This window comes from Rhincodon typus, chromosome 5 (assembly GCF_021869965.1).
Source record: "Rhincodon typus isolate 14 chromosome 5, sRhiTyp1.1, whole genome shotgun sequence".
Classification (NCBI taxonomy): domain Eukaryota; kingdom Metazoa; phylum Chordata; class Chondrichthyes; order Orectolobiformes; family Rhincodontidae; genus Rhincodon; species Rhincodon typus.
In genome coordinates, this window is record NC_063336.1 from 75,772,714 (window position 1) to 75,787,810 (window position 15,097).

Genomic DNA, 15,097 nt, shown 5'->3' on the forward strand with positions numbered 1-15,097 from the left:
GCTGCAGCTGTATATAACTCTGGTTAGACAACACTTGGAATATTGTGTTCAGTTCTGGTCACCTCATTATAGGAAAGATGTGGAAGCTTTAGAGAGGGTGCAGAGGAGATTTACCAGGATGCTACCTGGACTGGAGTACAGGTCTTGTGAGGAAAGGTTGAGGAGGCTAGGGCTTTTTTCATTGGAGCAAAGAAGGATGAGAAGTGACTTGAGAGAGGTGTACAAGATGATGAGAGGCATAGATAGAGTGGATAGTCAGAGACTTTTTCCCAGGGTGGAAATGACTATTACAAGGGGGCATAATTTTAAGGTGATTGGAGGAAAGTATAGGGGGGGACGTAAGAGGTAGGTTCTTCACACAGAGTAGTGGGCGTGTGGAATGCGCTGCCGGCAGTGGTCATGGAGTCCGATACTTTAGAGACTTTTAAGCAACTCTTGGATAGGCACATGGAGGATAGTAAAATGTAGGGTATACAGGGTAGATTGATCTTAGTAGGATAATAGGTTGGCACAACATAGGGCCCGTACTGTGCTGTACTGTTCCATGTTCTATGTAACTGACATACACCTAAACATCCAAAGCATTTTCACAATAAACGTGCCTCCTAGGACTACTGCGGTCACAGTTAGTATGCTTCCATTGCAAAACTGACCAATTTCAACCAAGTAGTTGGTACCATTTTCAATGTATTGCAAAATTAAACTTAGCAATACACACAGTGTTCATTGTATTAGCATCCATTGTGTTTTCCTCGATATAGTAGTTCCTGTACATACGCAATCTTAAGCTAGTGGTTCTAAATACATTTGCAAGGAAGTCATATCTCAGTGATTTCAAGTTTTCCTGCTTTCTTATCAGCTGATTATTCCTTTAATGACAGGTTTCAAATACTATTCTCTAAAGCCTCCCTTTTTCCCCAAACCCACTTTGCAGCCTCCGTCTCTCTTTCTCCCACCTCGTGCATGTCTAAAATTTAGCTGCTCCATAAAAATAGTTTCATGCCATTGTCTGAATAATGTATGCATTAAATAGTCGGCATTAGCTGCAACTATTTCCCTTTGAATTTCAAGTTACAGTTATTGGCCCTGGCTGCTGCTGCTTTTCACTTTTTCATGCCATGTGTATGTCGATTGCAAGGCCAATCCTTAATTGCCCACAGGAAGGTGGTGGCAAATGTTTTCCTGGACCTCGTCCTTCCTGTAGTACTTTAATTTAGCAAAATGATTTTGCTGGGCCATTTGAGAAGACAGTTAAGGGTTAGCTGACACAGGCAATTATTTACAATGAGGAAGATGAACAAGTCATGAAAAGAGTTATTCCAGTATCACTTGAAAATGATACAAGATGAGCAGTTGGAAAGAATTTTGCAAAACAGGATTGTTGGTATATTTCAGAGTCAGCTTGAGACAGGACTGCAAAGTCATAGACATTTTAATGTTGAAGTTGTTTTAGCAGAAACCCAAGAATACAGTTTAATGCAGCCAGGTTAATGTCATTCTCCATCTACTGCTTATGACTTACTGATCTTTAAAATGCTTGTACCTTACATTGCTGATTTTTTTTCTGTTCATTGGTTTTTCTCCTCCTTCCCATTACATTTTTGACTTTATTCTCTGATGTTTCTTTTTCTGTTCCATGGATTTCTTTTCACTATCGTTATCTTTCGATGGCAAACTTTTTTCACTGTAATTCGATTGTCATCATTTCTCCTGTCAGGCTATAATCCTGTGATCCTGTTACCAAAATTGCCAAAAACTAAAGGAGAATGTGGGAAGCATGAAATGAAGACATCGTTCAAAATGGTTCCTGTGCACCACAGGGCATGTACATGGGAAGAGAACACAGGGGAAAATGGAAATTAAAATGTAAATGTAATGAAAATGAAAATGCATTTTGTATACTGACTTTTCTGAGTATGCCAAATGTGATCTACTGAGGCATTATTTTTAGACTTTGAAAATTAAGCAAATTGATGGAGTTATTTAAATGAAGAAAAACTGCAACAAGCTGCAACACAAAGGAAGTTGGGGCTACTTATGCATGAAACAAGGAGCTCACACACAGGTGCAGCAGGTAATCAGGAAAGCTGATGGCACTTATTTTAAGGGGGTTAGAGTATAAGACTGCGAATCTCTTACACTGCAACTGTGCAAGGTGATGGTGAAACTGGAGTGGTGTTGATTAAGTACTGCGAGCTGTTCCCTTTATTTAAGGCAAGATATAATTTCATTGGAGGCAGTTCAGAGAAGTTTCACTAGGATGATCTCTCTGGAGAGATTGTCTTATGAACAAAGACTGGGACTCTACTTACTTGAGTTTAGAAGAATGAGAGATGATCACATTGGAAAATATCAGATTTTTAAGAGGCTTGACAGAGTAAATGCTGAGAAGATGTTTCCCCTCATGGGAGAGTCTAGGATTGGAGGACATAGTCTCAGAATAAAGGGATGCAAATATTAGACTGAGATGAGAAGGAATTTCTTCTTCAAGAGTTGAGTGTCTTTGGAACTCCTTGCCATAGAGAGCTGTGGGGTCAGAGTTCTTGTGTATATTTAAGGCTGAGATAGATTTTTAGTCAGTAGGGGAATCAAGAGTTACAAGGAAAATACAGGGATGTGGACATGAGGAATGTTGGATCAACCATCATCCAGTTGAATAGCAGAACATGCTCCAAGGGCAGAACCTGTTCCTGTTCCTATTTCTTATGATATTATGCTGTTTACAAACCACATGTAAATGTTGGACAGTTTCACCCAACCTTTGGATAGGTACTAGATGCAAATCCTATTTTTGTTCATAAATGTATATAATTGATGCAGGTATTTTTGTCTACCTCTCTTAGTGTAATAATTTCTAAGTGTAAATTCTGTTTCAGCATGGAAGTGTAAATACGTGGCTGGAGTGGTGGCCCGTACTGACTCTGAAATGCATTAATAGTCAAAGTTGCAAAAAACTTTGTTGGTGTCTATCTCACACCTTTTTCACTTGACATCGATACAGGAAAAATGTACATTCTTAGTATCTGGAAAAATACTGCTTTTTACCATGCACGTGCCAAAATTATCTATTTTCTGTCATAACAGAATTATCCATTTAATCTTAACACACTATCACTGGCATAATGAGGTAATATGCAGAAGTCCTCCCTCCCTAATATTTGTAAATGTGCAGTTAAAAATTCCCAATTCTTTTCTTGCCCTGTTTATAAACAGCACCTCTGTTGATTTATGAATTGTGTGTATTAGTTTTTACTGTTGGAAATAATCTCTCCAGCTCTTTGAATGGCCGCACAACTACTTGCAGTGTACAACAAAGTTTCATCTTTAGTCCCTCTCCAGTTCATCTCTGTACCATTCCTCAATTGCATCATTTGGAAGCACAGAGTTACCCTCTACATTAGGGAAATATTAGAGGAGTAAACAAAATGTAGGTCAACTAGGTTGTGTTTAAAGGGTAGCTTAAAGAAGGGGAGAGCGCTCAAAAAGTGAATATTCTTCAGCAGCAGTTCCAGAGTGCAATATGGACATGGCTGAAGTCATGGTCACCAATTGGGGTGTTGGAGGTGACTCCATAGCAACAGCGAGCATAAGTTATAATACTTGACAGCAAGGTGTATGGTTTAAAACATTCTGAATTACAAAGGTGAGGATCCCAACTGGCAGTTGAAGTTAGCAAGGACAGGCAGTGATTCAATTAGCTGATGTTTAGATGATCGAGACTGAGAAGCTAGCCAGGAGAGGATATTGCAATAGTCAAGTAAATGTATGGTAAGGTGACATTTTACGTATTCTTTCCATTGATTTCATGAAACTTTAATTCATATGATGGGTGTTGTGTTTTAGCCCATTTCAAATTGAAGTAACTAGGCAAGTAGAAATAAGACAATATATTATTTAATAAATGTTATACTTTAAGAAATAAGCTTACCATTGTACATTGTATTTCTGTAACATTGGACATACTCTGTGTCATTCAATGCTGCACTTCTGAAGGATCTGACTTTTAATGTCCAGCCAACACGAGGCTCTGTGCCAGTGAGAAAGTAATCCATCCAGATTCCTGGCCACAATTTGTTGTCCAATCAAGTATCAGGTTGGGCAGCCTTGAACATTAAAATGATGCTGCTACCAATTGCTTGACTGGACACTTGTGCACAGTGTTTAATATGGATCAGTGAAATCAGGAAACAAGTGAATAGTATTGGGGTCAAGAGAAAATCGAGGAATGATAATTAAATTATTGCTGTGACTGGCTTTACTTTTGAATTGTTGAAGTTGTATTTCGGTTTTAGATATTTGATTGTTGTCTTTATTCTGACTTTTAGATCAGTGCACAGTGACAAGGACATATCTCTTCCTTCACAAATTCTGGTTCTTCAATGTTGTGTACTACTTTGGCAATTGGGCATTTATTGCTGTGAGTACATTATTTGTTTTTTGTGTTTATCTTTGAAATGATCTCTAAGACTTAGGAAACCTTAGATCATTGCAAAGCACTGACGTATCACACTTACAACTTGACCTACAGGTAAACACCATGTTCTTTTACTACTGTCGGAGGCAGAAGCTCAGAGCTCACATTTTCTGAAGGAAGCTATTGTAATTCCAGTGGAAGCAGATGAGGAAGAAGGCAGAACCCAAGTTACTAGCTGTTCAATTGTCCCCACTGTTTCCAAGATTTCCTCTCAGAATTCATGGGATCTCAAATCCAAAGGCATCAGGATGGTGTGTTGCCTCTCTGATGCCAGGGTCAGTGATGTCTCTGAGAAGATGCAGAATATTCTGAAAGGGGGGAGTGATCAGCAGGAGGTCATTGTGCACATCGGTACCAATGACATAAGTAGAGAAAGGGATGAGATTCTGCAGAGAGACCAGGAAAATAGGCAGGAGGTTAAAAAGTAGGTCCTCAAGGGTAGTAATATCTGGACTACCATCAGTACTATGTTCCAGTGAGAACAGGAATAGGAGGATAAAGCAGATGAATGTGTGGCTGTAGAGCTAACGCAAGGGGCAAGGATTCACAATTTTGGACCATTGGGATCTCTTGGGGTAGAAATGACAAATATAAGAGGGACCGGTTCCACCTGAATTGGAAGGGGTCCAATATCCTTGCAGGAGATTTTCTAGTTGTGAACATTGAACTGGGATGTCATAGCTATTGTAGAAATGTGGCTCAGAGATGCACAGGACTGGAAGCTTAATGTTCCAGGGTATAGATGCTATAGGAAGAACAGAAAGGGAGGCAAGAAGAGAGGGGGAGTGGCATTTTTGGTTAGGGATAACATTACAGCTGTAGTTAGGGAAAATATTCCTGGGAGATTGTCTGGTGAAGTTGTATGGGTAGAACTGAGAAATAAGAAAGGGATGGTTATCTTGTTGGGATTGTATTATAAAACCCACAATAGTCAACAGGAAATTGAGAAGCAAATATGTAAGGAGGTCTCAGATATCTGTAAGCATGAGTGTAATGGTAGGGGATTTTAACTTTCTAAACATTAACTGGGACAGTCATAGTGTTAAGGGCTTAGATGGGGAGGAATTTGTTTAATATGTACCAGAAAAAAATTCTTCTTCAGTATGTGGATGTACCTACTAGAGAAGGAACAATACTTGATCTTCTGTTGGGAAATAAGGCAGGGCAAGTGACTGAAGTGTCAGCGGGGGAGCAGTTTGGAGCAAGTAATCATAATTCAGTTAGTTTTCAAGTAGTTATGGAAAAGATAGAACTGATCAAAAAGTTAAAATTCTAAATTGGAGTAAGGCCAATTTTGACATTATTAGACAGGAGCTTTCAAAAGTTAACTGGGGTCGGTTGCCTGCAGGTAAAGGGGCAGTTGGGAAATAGGAGGCCTTTAAAAATGAGATAACAAGTGTTCAGAGACAGTATGTTCCTGTTAGTGTGAAGGGCAAGGCTGGTAGGTGTAGGGAATGCTGGATAACTAGAAAAATTGAGGCTCTGGTCATGAAAAAGTAGGGGGCATATATCAGGTGTAGACAGCTGGGATTGAGTGAACCCCAGAGGAGTATAAGGACAATAAGAGCATACTTAAGTGAGAAATTAGGAGGGCAAGAAGGGAACATGAGATAGCTTTGGCAAATAGATTTGAGGAGAATCCAGAGAGATTCTACATGTAAATTAAAGGCAAAAGAATAACGAGATAGTGAATAGGACCCCTTAAAGGTCAACATTACCCTCTATATGTGGAACCACAGGAGATGGGTGAGATAATAAATGAATATTTCGCAACAGTATTTGCTGTGAAGAAGGACATGGAAGCTAGGGAACTTGGGGAAATAAATAGTAATGTCTTGAAAAGAGTTCATATTACAGAAAAGATGGTGCTTGATCCGCAGGACCTGATCAGGTGTTTCCCAGAACTTTGTGGGAAGCTAGGGAAGAGATTGTTGGGCCTCTTGCTGAGATATTTGTATCATCGAAAGCTATGGGTGAGATACTGGAAAATTGGGGGTTAGCTAATATGGTGCCACTATTTAAGAAAGCCTATAAGGAAAAGTCAGGGAACTATAGACTGGTGAGCCTTACGTCAGTGGTGGAACAGGAGATTCTGTGGAATAGGATTTCCAAGCATTTGCAAAGGCAAGGACTGATTAGGGATAGACAATATGGCTTTGTGCATGGGAAATCATGTCTTACTAACTTGATTAGTTTTTGAAGAGGTGACATAGAAGATTGATGAAGGCAGAGTGGTAGATGTTTGACAAGGTTCCGCATGGTATACTGTTTAGTAAGGTTAGATCACATAGGATCTGGGGGAGCTAGCTAATTGGATACAAAATTGGATTTAATGTAGGAGACAGAGGCTGGTGGTAAAGGGTTGCTTCTTGGACTGGAGGCCTGTGACCAGCGGTGTGCCACAAGGATCAGTGGTGGGCCCACTGCTTTTCATCATTTAAGTAAATTATTTGGATGTGAACATAGAAGATATTGTTAATAAGTTTTCAGATGACACCAAAATCGGTGGTATAGTAGACAGCGAAGAAGGTTATCTCAGATTACAACGGGACCTTGATCAGATGGGCGCATGGGCCAAAGAGTGGCAAATGGAGTTTAATTTAAATAAATGAGAGGTATTGCATTTTGGTAAGACTAACCAGGGCAGGACTTTTTGAGTTAATGGTAGGGCCCTGGGATGTGTTGCCAAACAAAGTGACCTAGGGGACCAGGTGCATAGTTCCTTGAAAGTGGAGTCACAGGTAGACAGGGTGGGGAAGAAGGCATTTGGCAAGCTTACCTCCATTGGTCAGAATATTGAGTATAGTTGGGAGGTCATGTTGCAGCTGTATAGGACATTGGTGAGGCCGCTTTTAGAATATTGTGTACAATTCTGGTTGCCCTTCTATAAAAAGAATGTTGTTAAACTTGAGAGGACACAGAAAAGATTTACAAGGATGTTGCCAGGACTGGAGGATTTGAGTTATAGGGAGAGGCTGATTGGCTAGGGCTTCTGGACTGTCATAGGCTAAGGAGTGGCCTTATAGAGGTTTATAAAATCAGGAAGGGCATGGATAGAGTGAATAGCCAAGGTCTTTTTTCCTAGTCCAAAACTAGAGGGCATAGGTTCGAGGTGAGAAGGGAAAGTTTTAAAACGGACCTGAGGAGTAACTTTTTCATGCAGAAAGTGGTGCATGTGTAGAATGAGTTGCCAGAGGAAGTTCTGGAGGTGGGTACAATTACAACATTTAAAAGGCCCCTAAATGTGTATGTGAATAGGAAGGATTTAGAGGGATATGGGCAAAATGTTGGCAATGATTGGGATGTCTGGTCACAGACATGTTGGATCAAAGGGTCAGTTTCCGTGCTGTATGACTCTATGATTACCATTTTATAGGTACATATATAGAACTGTGACACAAATGGTGGTATTTTTATCTAATGTCTGGTGAGAATTGGCAGAGACCCTTCCTGTTTGAAGGGCTGCTGCCAATAGCATGCAACAACCACAAACAATTCATTAGAAGCAGATCCAAGAGGGAAAAAGATGCCCATAAATACTGAATTACATGAGCAAATGGTGAGTTTATAGGCCAGACTTCCAAACCATTGCAAGGCTTAGATTTTAATCACTTTATTTTCTATATATATGATGGAAATAAACCAACCGATAATTACGAAAAGACTGCAACTTACAGAGAATGTAGTCAACAACATGCTTTGGTTGTTTGACCTTAAAATCTGATGTGTCAAGGGAGCTGACTTTCCTGTGCCTAGACTGTAAGTGCTTGATGTTATCCCAACTTGCTTGGTTTCTGTGATCCAGGTTTGTATGGGCTTCTCTCTCTCTTTGTCAACATTGTAACTGTAAATAATGCTTATTCAAATGTCACTTTTTTAATATTTTCTATTCGTACTTTACTTTAATGGTACTGTTTTATATCCACAGGTCTTCCTAATTGGGCTAATTGTCTCATGTTGCAAAGGGAAACGTTCGGTCATTGAGGGGGAGGTAGACGATGATGATTCTGATTTAAGTGATGATAATCTCATGGAGAGACATCATGTTTAAATCTATGCTGTGTTCCTCAGCTTTAGCACCTGGGCCACATGGGGGTGAAAAGAAACTGTTCTATTTATAACTAAACTATTTAAACTGACGTAAAAAATGGGTTGCATTTGTTCCTCTTTGGAGTGCAAACTTTGAAGAAGGGGTACCAGGGATACGTGAAGTTATAAAAGGAAAAACATCGAATCCATGTAATATTGTATTAAATTCAGCCATACTGCTGACAGCTGATTTTTCTTAAATACATTACAAAGGGCTGCTTATTTTCTAAATGGTTTTAAATGGAACAGGTCAATTTACAGATCGCTGCATGTGATCTCTGAAATTAAATTCAATAAGTGTTTTTGCCTCTTAACATTCAACTGCCACCTTAGAAAACATGCATATTTTAGTCTTATGATTGTATAAAGAACTAAGCAATACATCATATCCATAAGCAAACATTGTTTTATGTTTTTTTAAACTAATAATCACTGAATGCTAAGTCTAATTGTGCAATTTAAAAATAATAATTTACTGTTACCTGGAAGTTACTTTTATAATAAAAATAGCTACAAAAAAAATGGCTGAGATTTTCTTTTTTTTTTCAAGGAGGAAATATGGAAGGATGCTCATAATGTTAGTGGACTAGTAAACCAGAGGCTTGGACTGACAATGCAGAGTCATGAGTTCACGTACAACCATGACAGCTAAGGAACTTAAATCCAATTAATGAAATAAAATCCGAAAATAAAAGCAGGTATCAATAATAGTGACCGCAAACCTTTCAAATTGTACTGAATATCCATCTAGTTCATCAATGCCCTGCTGAAAGGAAGACTCTTGACTAATCTCTGACACAGGCTAGCAAATCAGAATTATATTTAAGAAGGCAGCTCATTACTTCCTGTCCTCCTTTAGCTTGAAAACCGTTAGTATCCTCTCAGCATGCTCTCTGTATTGGCTATTCATCACTCACCAAAGCTTCTTCAATAGTATTTTCCAAACTCACCACCTCTACCACCTAGGACAAGAGTAGCAGACACATGGGTACAGTACCACCTGCAAGTTCTCCTCCAAGCCACACACTATCCTGACTTGGAGCTATAATTAGCATTCTCTTCACTCTCATGGGATCAAAATGCCGGAAATGCCGTTCCTAACAGCGTTATGGATGTATCTCATATGGATTGCAGTGGTTCAAGAAGGCAGCTAGTCACCAGCTAATTGGAGATGGTTGACAAATAGCAGGCCAGCCAGTGATGTCTGCATCCCATCAACAGATGAAAGAATGCCAGCAGACCATTTGAGTCTCAAGGGCAGCATAGCAGTGTCCCATCTATTCAGTTGTTGCTTTTTTATTAGGTTATATATTAAGAATATGGAGATCATGCAATGCTTCAAAAACATTGTGAGATTTTACAGTGGCCTTTAATTTGTCATATTTCTCCTTGTCCGCTTCAAACCAGGGAGAAATGTCATTGAGGTTAAAAGATCTTGAAGTCAGAAAATGTCAGTCTTGTCAGTGATCTCTGTCAAACTAAAACCACAGCTAATGTAGGTATGTAATGCAAGCCTGCATTACAATGAAGCCAGTGTTCATTCACTAGATATTACAACATATGATCCCAACCTGTAACCATCCGCGTTGATAAAATGCGTTGCAATATGGGGAAGCATTGGACCAAGCTAAGGTAATGCTGTAATTCTACTCTTTAAATTTGAGGTAATACATCAGAAGGGCAGTTCAATTAATGAGTTTATCTTTAGGAATTTGCAAATTATTTATGTAGTAAGCAATGTTTTGCTTCTTCGGTAAATATAGTTAACGAAATTTGTGGTGCAGCTTCTACGCGACGCTGATGCAAATATTACTGTATAGCTATTGAGATGGAAATATGTGGCAGCTTCCATATCAATAAAAAACAAACACCTGGATGCTTTTCAATGCAACAAGTGCTTCACAGAAGATTCTATTCATTCTATTTCAGCTGAGGCTAGCGAGATAAATGAAAATGTTTGCATATGACTCTAATTCAAAATGACTAATCTCATATTTTTCTTGTATGGAGCCAGTTTTTAATTGAAAAGCCAAATTCCTTATTTCTTTCTGAATCTGGATCTGAGCCGCAGAAAGTGAGTCATTGGGAGTTTGGAGAATGGGAGGCGGGCAAGGGCAGCATTGGATTAATAAACTTCTGAGCCACGATTTTCATATACATGTATAAATTCTTGCATTGCTTCATTGTATTTTCTAAAAACTAACATATTTTGCACCCTTCTGCTTTTAGCTGACTGTATTTCTGCCTTCACCACCATCGGTGGCAGAACTTTCAGCTGCAGTGTTGCTACATTCTTGGAGTTCTTTTCTTAAATACCTGGACATTGCTATAGTTGTCCATGACTTCCTCAAAACCTGGCAGTGAAAGACTGAGGTCTTGAATCAAATTCAGGGCATTACTAAAACATTGATGAATATTATAATAAAATAAATTAAAAGTAAGAGCATAGTGAAACAAATCAACAGCTTCACTTCTGTCACTTCAAAAGTGTACAAAATCTCTGTGCTCCATTCTGGCCTGTTGTGCACCCCCAATTTTCATCATTCTACCATTGACAGTTCTGCCTTCAGCTACTGAGACCTAAAAGAACCGGCATAGGCTGCTCAGTCTCTCATCCCACTCAGTGACCTCAAGGCTTACTTCTCCCTGAATTCCATCTAGATCTAAAACTATTTATTGAGCTGCACACACTGCTATTTCTGGGGGAGAGATCAATATCCTCATCTCCCTCTCAAAAGGCCTAGCTATTTGAAGATGATGCCCTCTTGTGCTCAACTCCACCATCAGAAAAAATATTATCTGCATCATATCAATGCCTTTCAAAGTCCTTAGCCTTCCACATTCTGGGGATTACAATCCTAGTTTGTGTCATCTGATTAAACGGTTGATACTCTGGTAACATTTTTGTGAATCTGCTCTGTATTTCTTCCAAACCAATGTATCCTTTCTAAGGCGAGATGCCCAGTACTGCTCACAGATTTGATTTGATTTATTGTCATTATATGTGCCTGAGTACAGTGAAAAGTTTTGTTTTGCAAGCAGTACAGGCAGATCATAACATACAAGAACATACAGATCAAAGGCGTATAGGGTTACAGCTGCACAGGAGGTGCACAAAAGCAAGATCAACATTAGATTTGCAATTAGAGAGGTCCACTCAGTCTAATAATAGCAGGGAAGAAGCTGTTCTTGAACCTGTTGGTAAGTGTGTTCAATCGTGTATATCTTCTGCCTGATGGAAGAGGTTGGAAGAGAGTATTGCTGGGGTGGGAGGGGTCTTTGATGATGTTGGCAGCCTTTCTGCAGCAACGAGAATTATAGATGGAGTCCATGGATGAGAGGTTAGCTTTCATCTGGGCTATGTGTACAACTTTCTGTAGTTTCTTCCAGTCCTGGCCTGAGCAGTTGCCGTACCAAGCCGTGATGCGCCCAGATAGAATGCTTTATATGGTGCATCTGTAAAAGTTGGTGAAGGACCTTATGGACATGCCGAATTTCCTAAGCCTTTTGAGGAAGAAGAGGCATTGTTGTGCCTTCTTGACCGTCACATCTATGTGGGAGGTCCAGGACGGATTGTCAGTTTTCATTAGTCCTAGGAACTTAATGCTCTCGAACCTCTCGATCTCAGCTCCATTGATATAGATAAGGGTGTGTCCTCCTCCTTTCTTCCTAAAGTCAATGATCAGTTCTTTTGTTCTGCTGACATTGAGAAAGAGATTGTTATCATTCCACCACGACACCAAGCACTCTATCTCCATCATGTAGTCTGACTCATTGTTTGATATCTGGCCTACAACGGTAGTGTCGTCAGTGAACTTGTAGATGGCGATCGTACAAAATTTGGTCACATAGTCGTGAGTGTACAGGGAGTACAGTAGAGGGCTGAGTATGCATCGTTGCAGGACGCCAGTGTTGGGGATTATCGTGGAGGAGGTTCTGTTGTCTGCCTTCACTGATTGAGGTCTGAGAGCCAGGAAGCTGAGGATTCAGTTGCAGAGGGCGGAGTCAAGACCTAGGTCTCGGAGTTTTGAGATTAGTTTGACGAGGATTATAGTGTTGAAGGTGGAGCTGTAGTTGATAAGTAGGAGCCTGACATAGCTATCCTTATTGTCCAGATGCTCCAATGATTAATGTAGGGCTAGGGAAATGGTGTCCGCTGTGGACCAGCTGTTTTGCTGGTTGACAAATTGCAAGGGATCATGGCAGGCTGGGAGGCTAGAGTTGATATGAGCCATGACTAATCTCTCAAAGCACTTCATGATTATGGAGGTCAGAGACACCAGGCAGTAATCATTGAGGCACGTTGCATGTATTTTCTTTGGGACTGGGATGACAGTGGTCTTTTTGAAGCAGGTGCGGACTTCAGACTGTTAGCAACGAGAGGTTAAAGATGTCAGTGAATGGTGCATGGCCGTCAACTCCATCGGGGCCAATCACTTTCCTCAGGTTTACTTTCAAGAAGGCTGATCTGACATCTGCAGCAGTGACTGAGGGAACAGGTGTATCTGGGGATGTTGGGGCAGGTGACACAGTGCTCCTGGCATTCTGCTTGAATCAAGCATAAAAAGCATTGAGCGCATCAGGGAGGGATGTGTTTTTGTCAGCTATTTTGTTCTGCTTCAGAAAGCATTTCTGAAGAAGGGTCTAGGCCCGAAACATCAGCCTTCCTGCTCCTCTGATGCTGCTTGGCCTGCTGTGCTCATCCAGCTCTACACCTTGTTATCTCAGATTCTCCAGCATCTGCAGTTCCTACTGTCTCTTTTGAATCTGTTTCCATTTGCAGAATGTGTTGTTACCCAGAGCACTGACTACTCAATCAGTCTGCAGCTGCAAAGCTAAGAACTAAACAAAACTTGCTCAACAATTCTGAGTGCATTAATAGCTGCACTGATGACAGATTTAAGAGAATCTTTAAACTAGTAGTGTGGCTTATTCACACTCTTGTGAAGCAACATACAATTATACAAAAGTATGCATTCTGTATTTTTTTAAAAATTTTTAAAAGTTACTCAAACATGAGGATATAGTTCCCATGGAAGTGCCTTAGCCAATTAGATTTAACTTATTAACCAGTCACCCTTACTCACCCTTTTTCTCCTGTAGTAGAATTGTGATTGTTTGAAATGTGGTACTTTTGCTTTTAACTTGATCAGTGCAAGGTGAAAGGCTTTGGCAACACTTCCTTCTTTGAAGCAGTGATCAATTTGTTTACAACTTTCTCCATTTAGACTCACCAAACACGTTTTCCATGGAATAAGTTGCTGAACTCTAGGAATGAATGAAAACCAAAAGAACTGCGAATGCTGTAAATCAGGAACAAAAACAAATTTGCTGGAAAAGCTCAGCAGGTCTGGCTGTGAAGGAGAAAACAAACGTTTCGGCTCCGGTGACCCTTCCTCAGAACTCAGTTCTGAGGAAGGGTCACCGGACCGGAAACGTTAACTCTGTTTTCTCCTTCATAGATGCTGCCAGACCTGCTGACCTTTTCCAGCAACTTTGTTTTTGTTCTGGGAATGAATGGCCCGTTTACAGTTTTAAGTGATAACACTTCATATTTGATCATGAAAATTGTTGTGCTGTCTATAATCCTTTTCCGCACAAAATGTCCTCACTCATATTGGCTGCACTGTTTTATTTAGTCATGGTGTGAGGTCATTACTGGCTAGGGCAGCATTTATAGCCTACCCTGAAATGCCCAGAGGGTAACTAAGAATGAACCGCATTGGTGTCGGTTTGGTGTCACTTGTGGGCCAGACCAGCTAAGGACAACAATTTCCTTTCCTTAAAAAACGGCAGTTAGGTATTTGCAATAATTGACATGACCATCATCAGATTGATTTTCCACTCCACACTTTTGATTTGAATTAACAAGCTACCTTGGCAGGATTCGATCCTAAGTTTTAGCATGGGTTTCTAGATTACTATTTTGGTGATATTACCACTACACCACTGCCTCCCCAATCTACTGACCTGATTGAAGTATTAGATCGTCTCTTTCAAGTCAGATTCCTAAAAGTTTTTACTCCATTACTAGACAAATATTTATTCCAAGTTGTGGCTTGAAGAGCAGTTGGCTAACACAACTTCAGCTGTTTATAGTGAGATTTTCAAAAGTTTTCAACACTGTACTTGGCCTGGGTAGCATCATTTAAAACTTAAGGTCAGACACCTTTGGATTCACACTCCTTGTCAGAGACTGAGATCACCTAATGTCAGAATCCAATGCAGTTCTGAAGTGCTGCCTCTAGTGGATGAGATGGTATGCTACGATGTCAGTTGCCCATTGTGGTGGTTGTGACGAAGGATGAAACTTCCAGTAACCCAACTCAAAAACGAACGTCTTCTCATGTTCTGGCCAACATCTGTTGTTCAGTCAATGCCACCAAAAGGTCTAATTAGCTGAGCTTCTATTCCAGCTGTTTTGCAACGTTCCTGATGTAAATACTGCCATTGCATTGGATAGCACAACGAAGTCATTTGTCCTAACCAGTTCGCGCTGTTGTTTATGTTCCACTCAAGAGCCATCTCTGTATC

General features: G+C 40.1%; 1 protein-coding gene across 3 annotated transcripts in view; it reads left to right on the plus strand.

Annotated features, from left to right (window-relative positions):
- lmbrd1 (LMBR1 domain containing 1) overlaps positions 1-9,086 on the plus strand; it is a 260,769-nt gene extending 251,683 nt beyond the window's left edge. For 2 of the 3 annotated variants that reach the window (XM_048596598.1, XM_048596600.1), the window contains 2 exons: positions 4,326-4,417; positions 8,403-9,086. In XM_048596598.1, coding sequence (XP_048452555.1) covers positions 4,326-4,417; positions 8,403-8,525 — 215 coding nt within the window. In that variant the 3' untranslated portion in view covers positions 8,526-9,086. Of the gene's footprint in view, positions 1-4,325; positions 4,418-8,402 lie in introns of those variants that run through there. The other variant, XR_007262077.1, reaches the window with a different exon arrangement.
- The last annotated feature ends 6,011 nt before the right edge of the window (positions 9,087-15,097 follow it).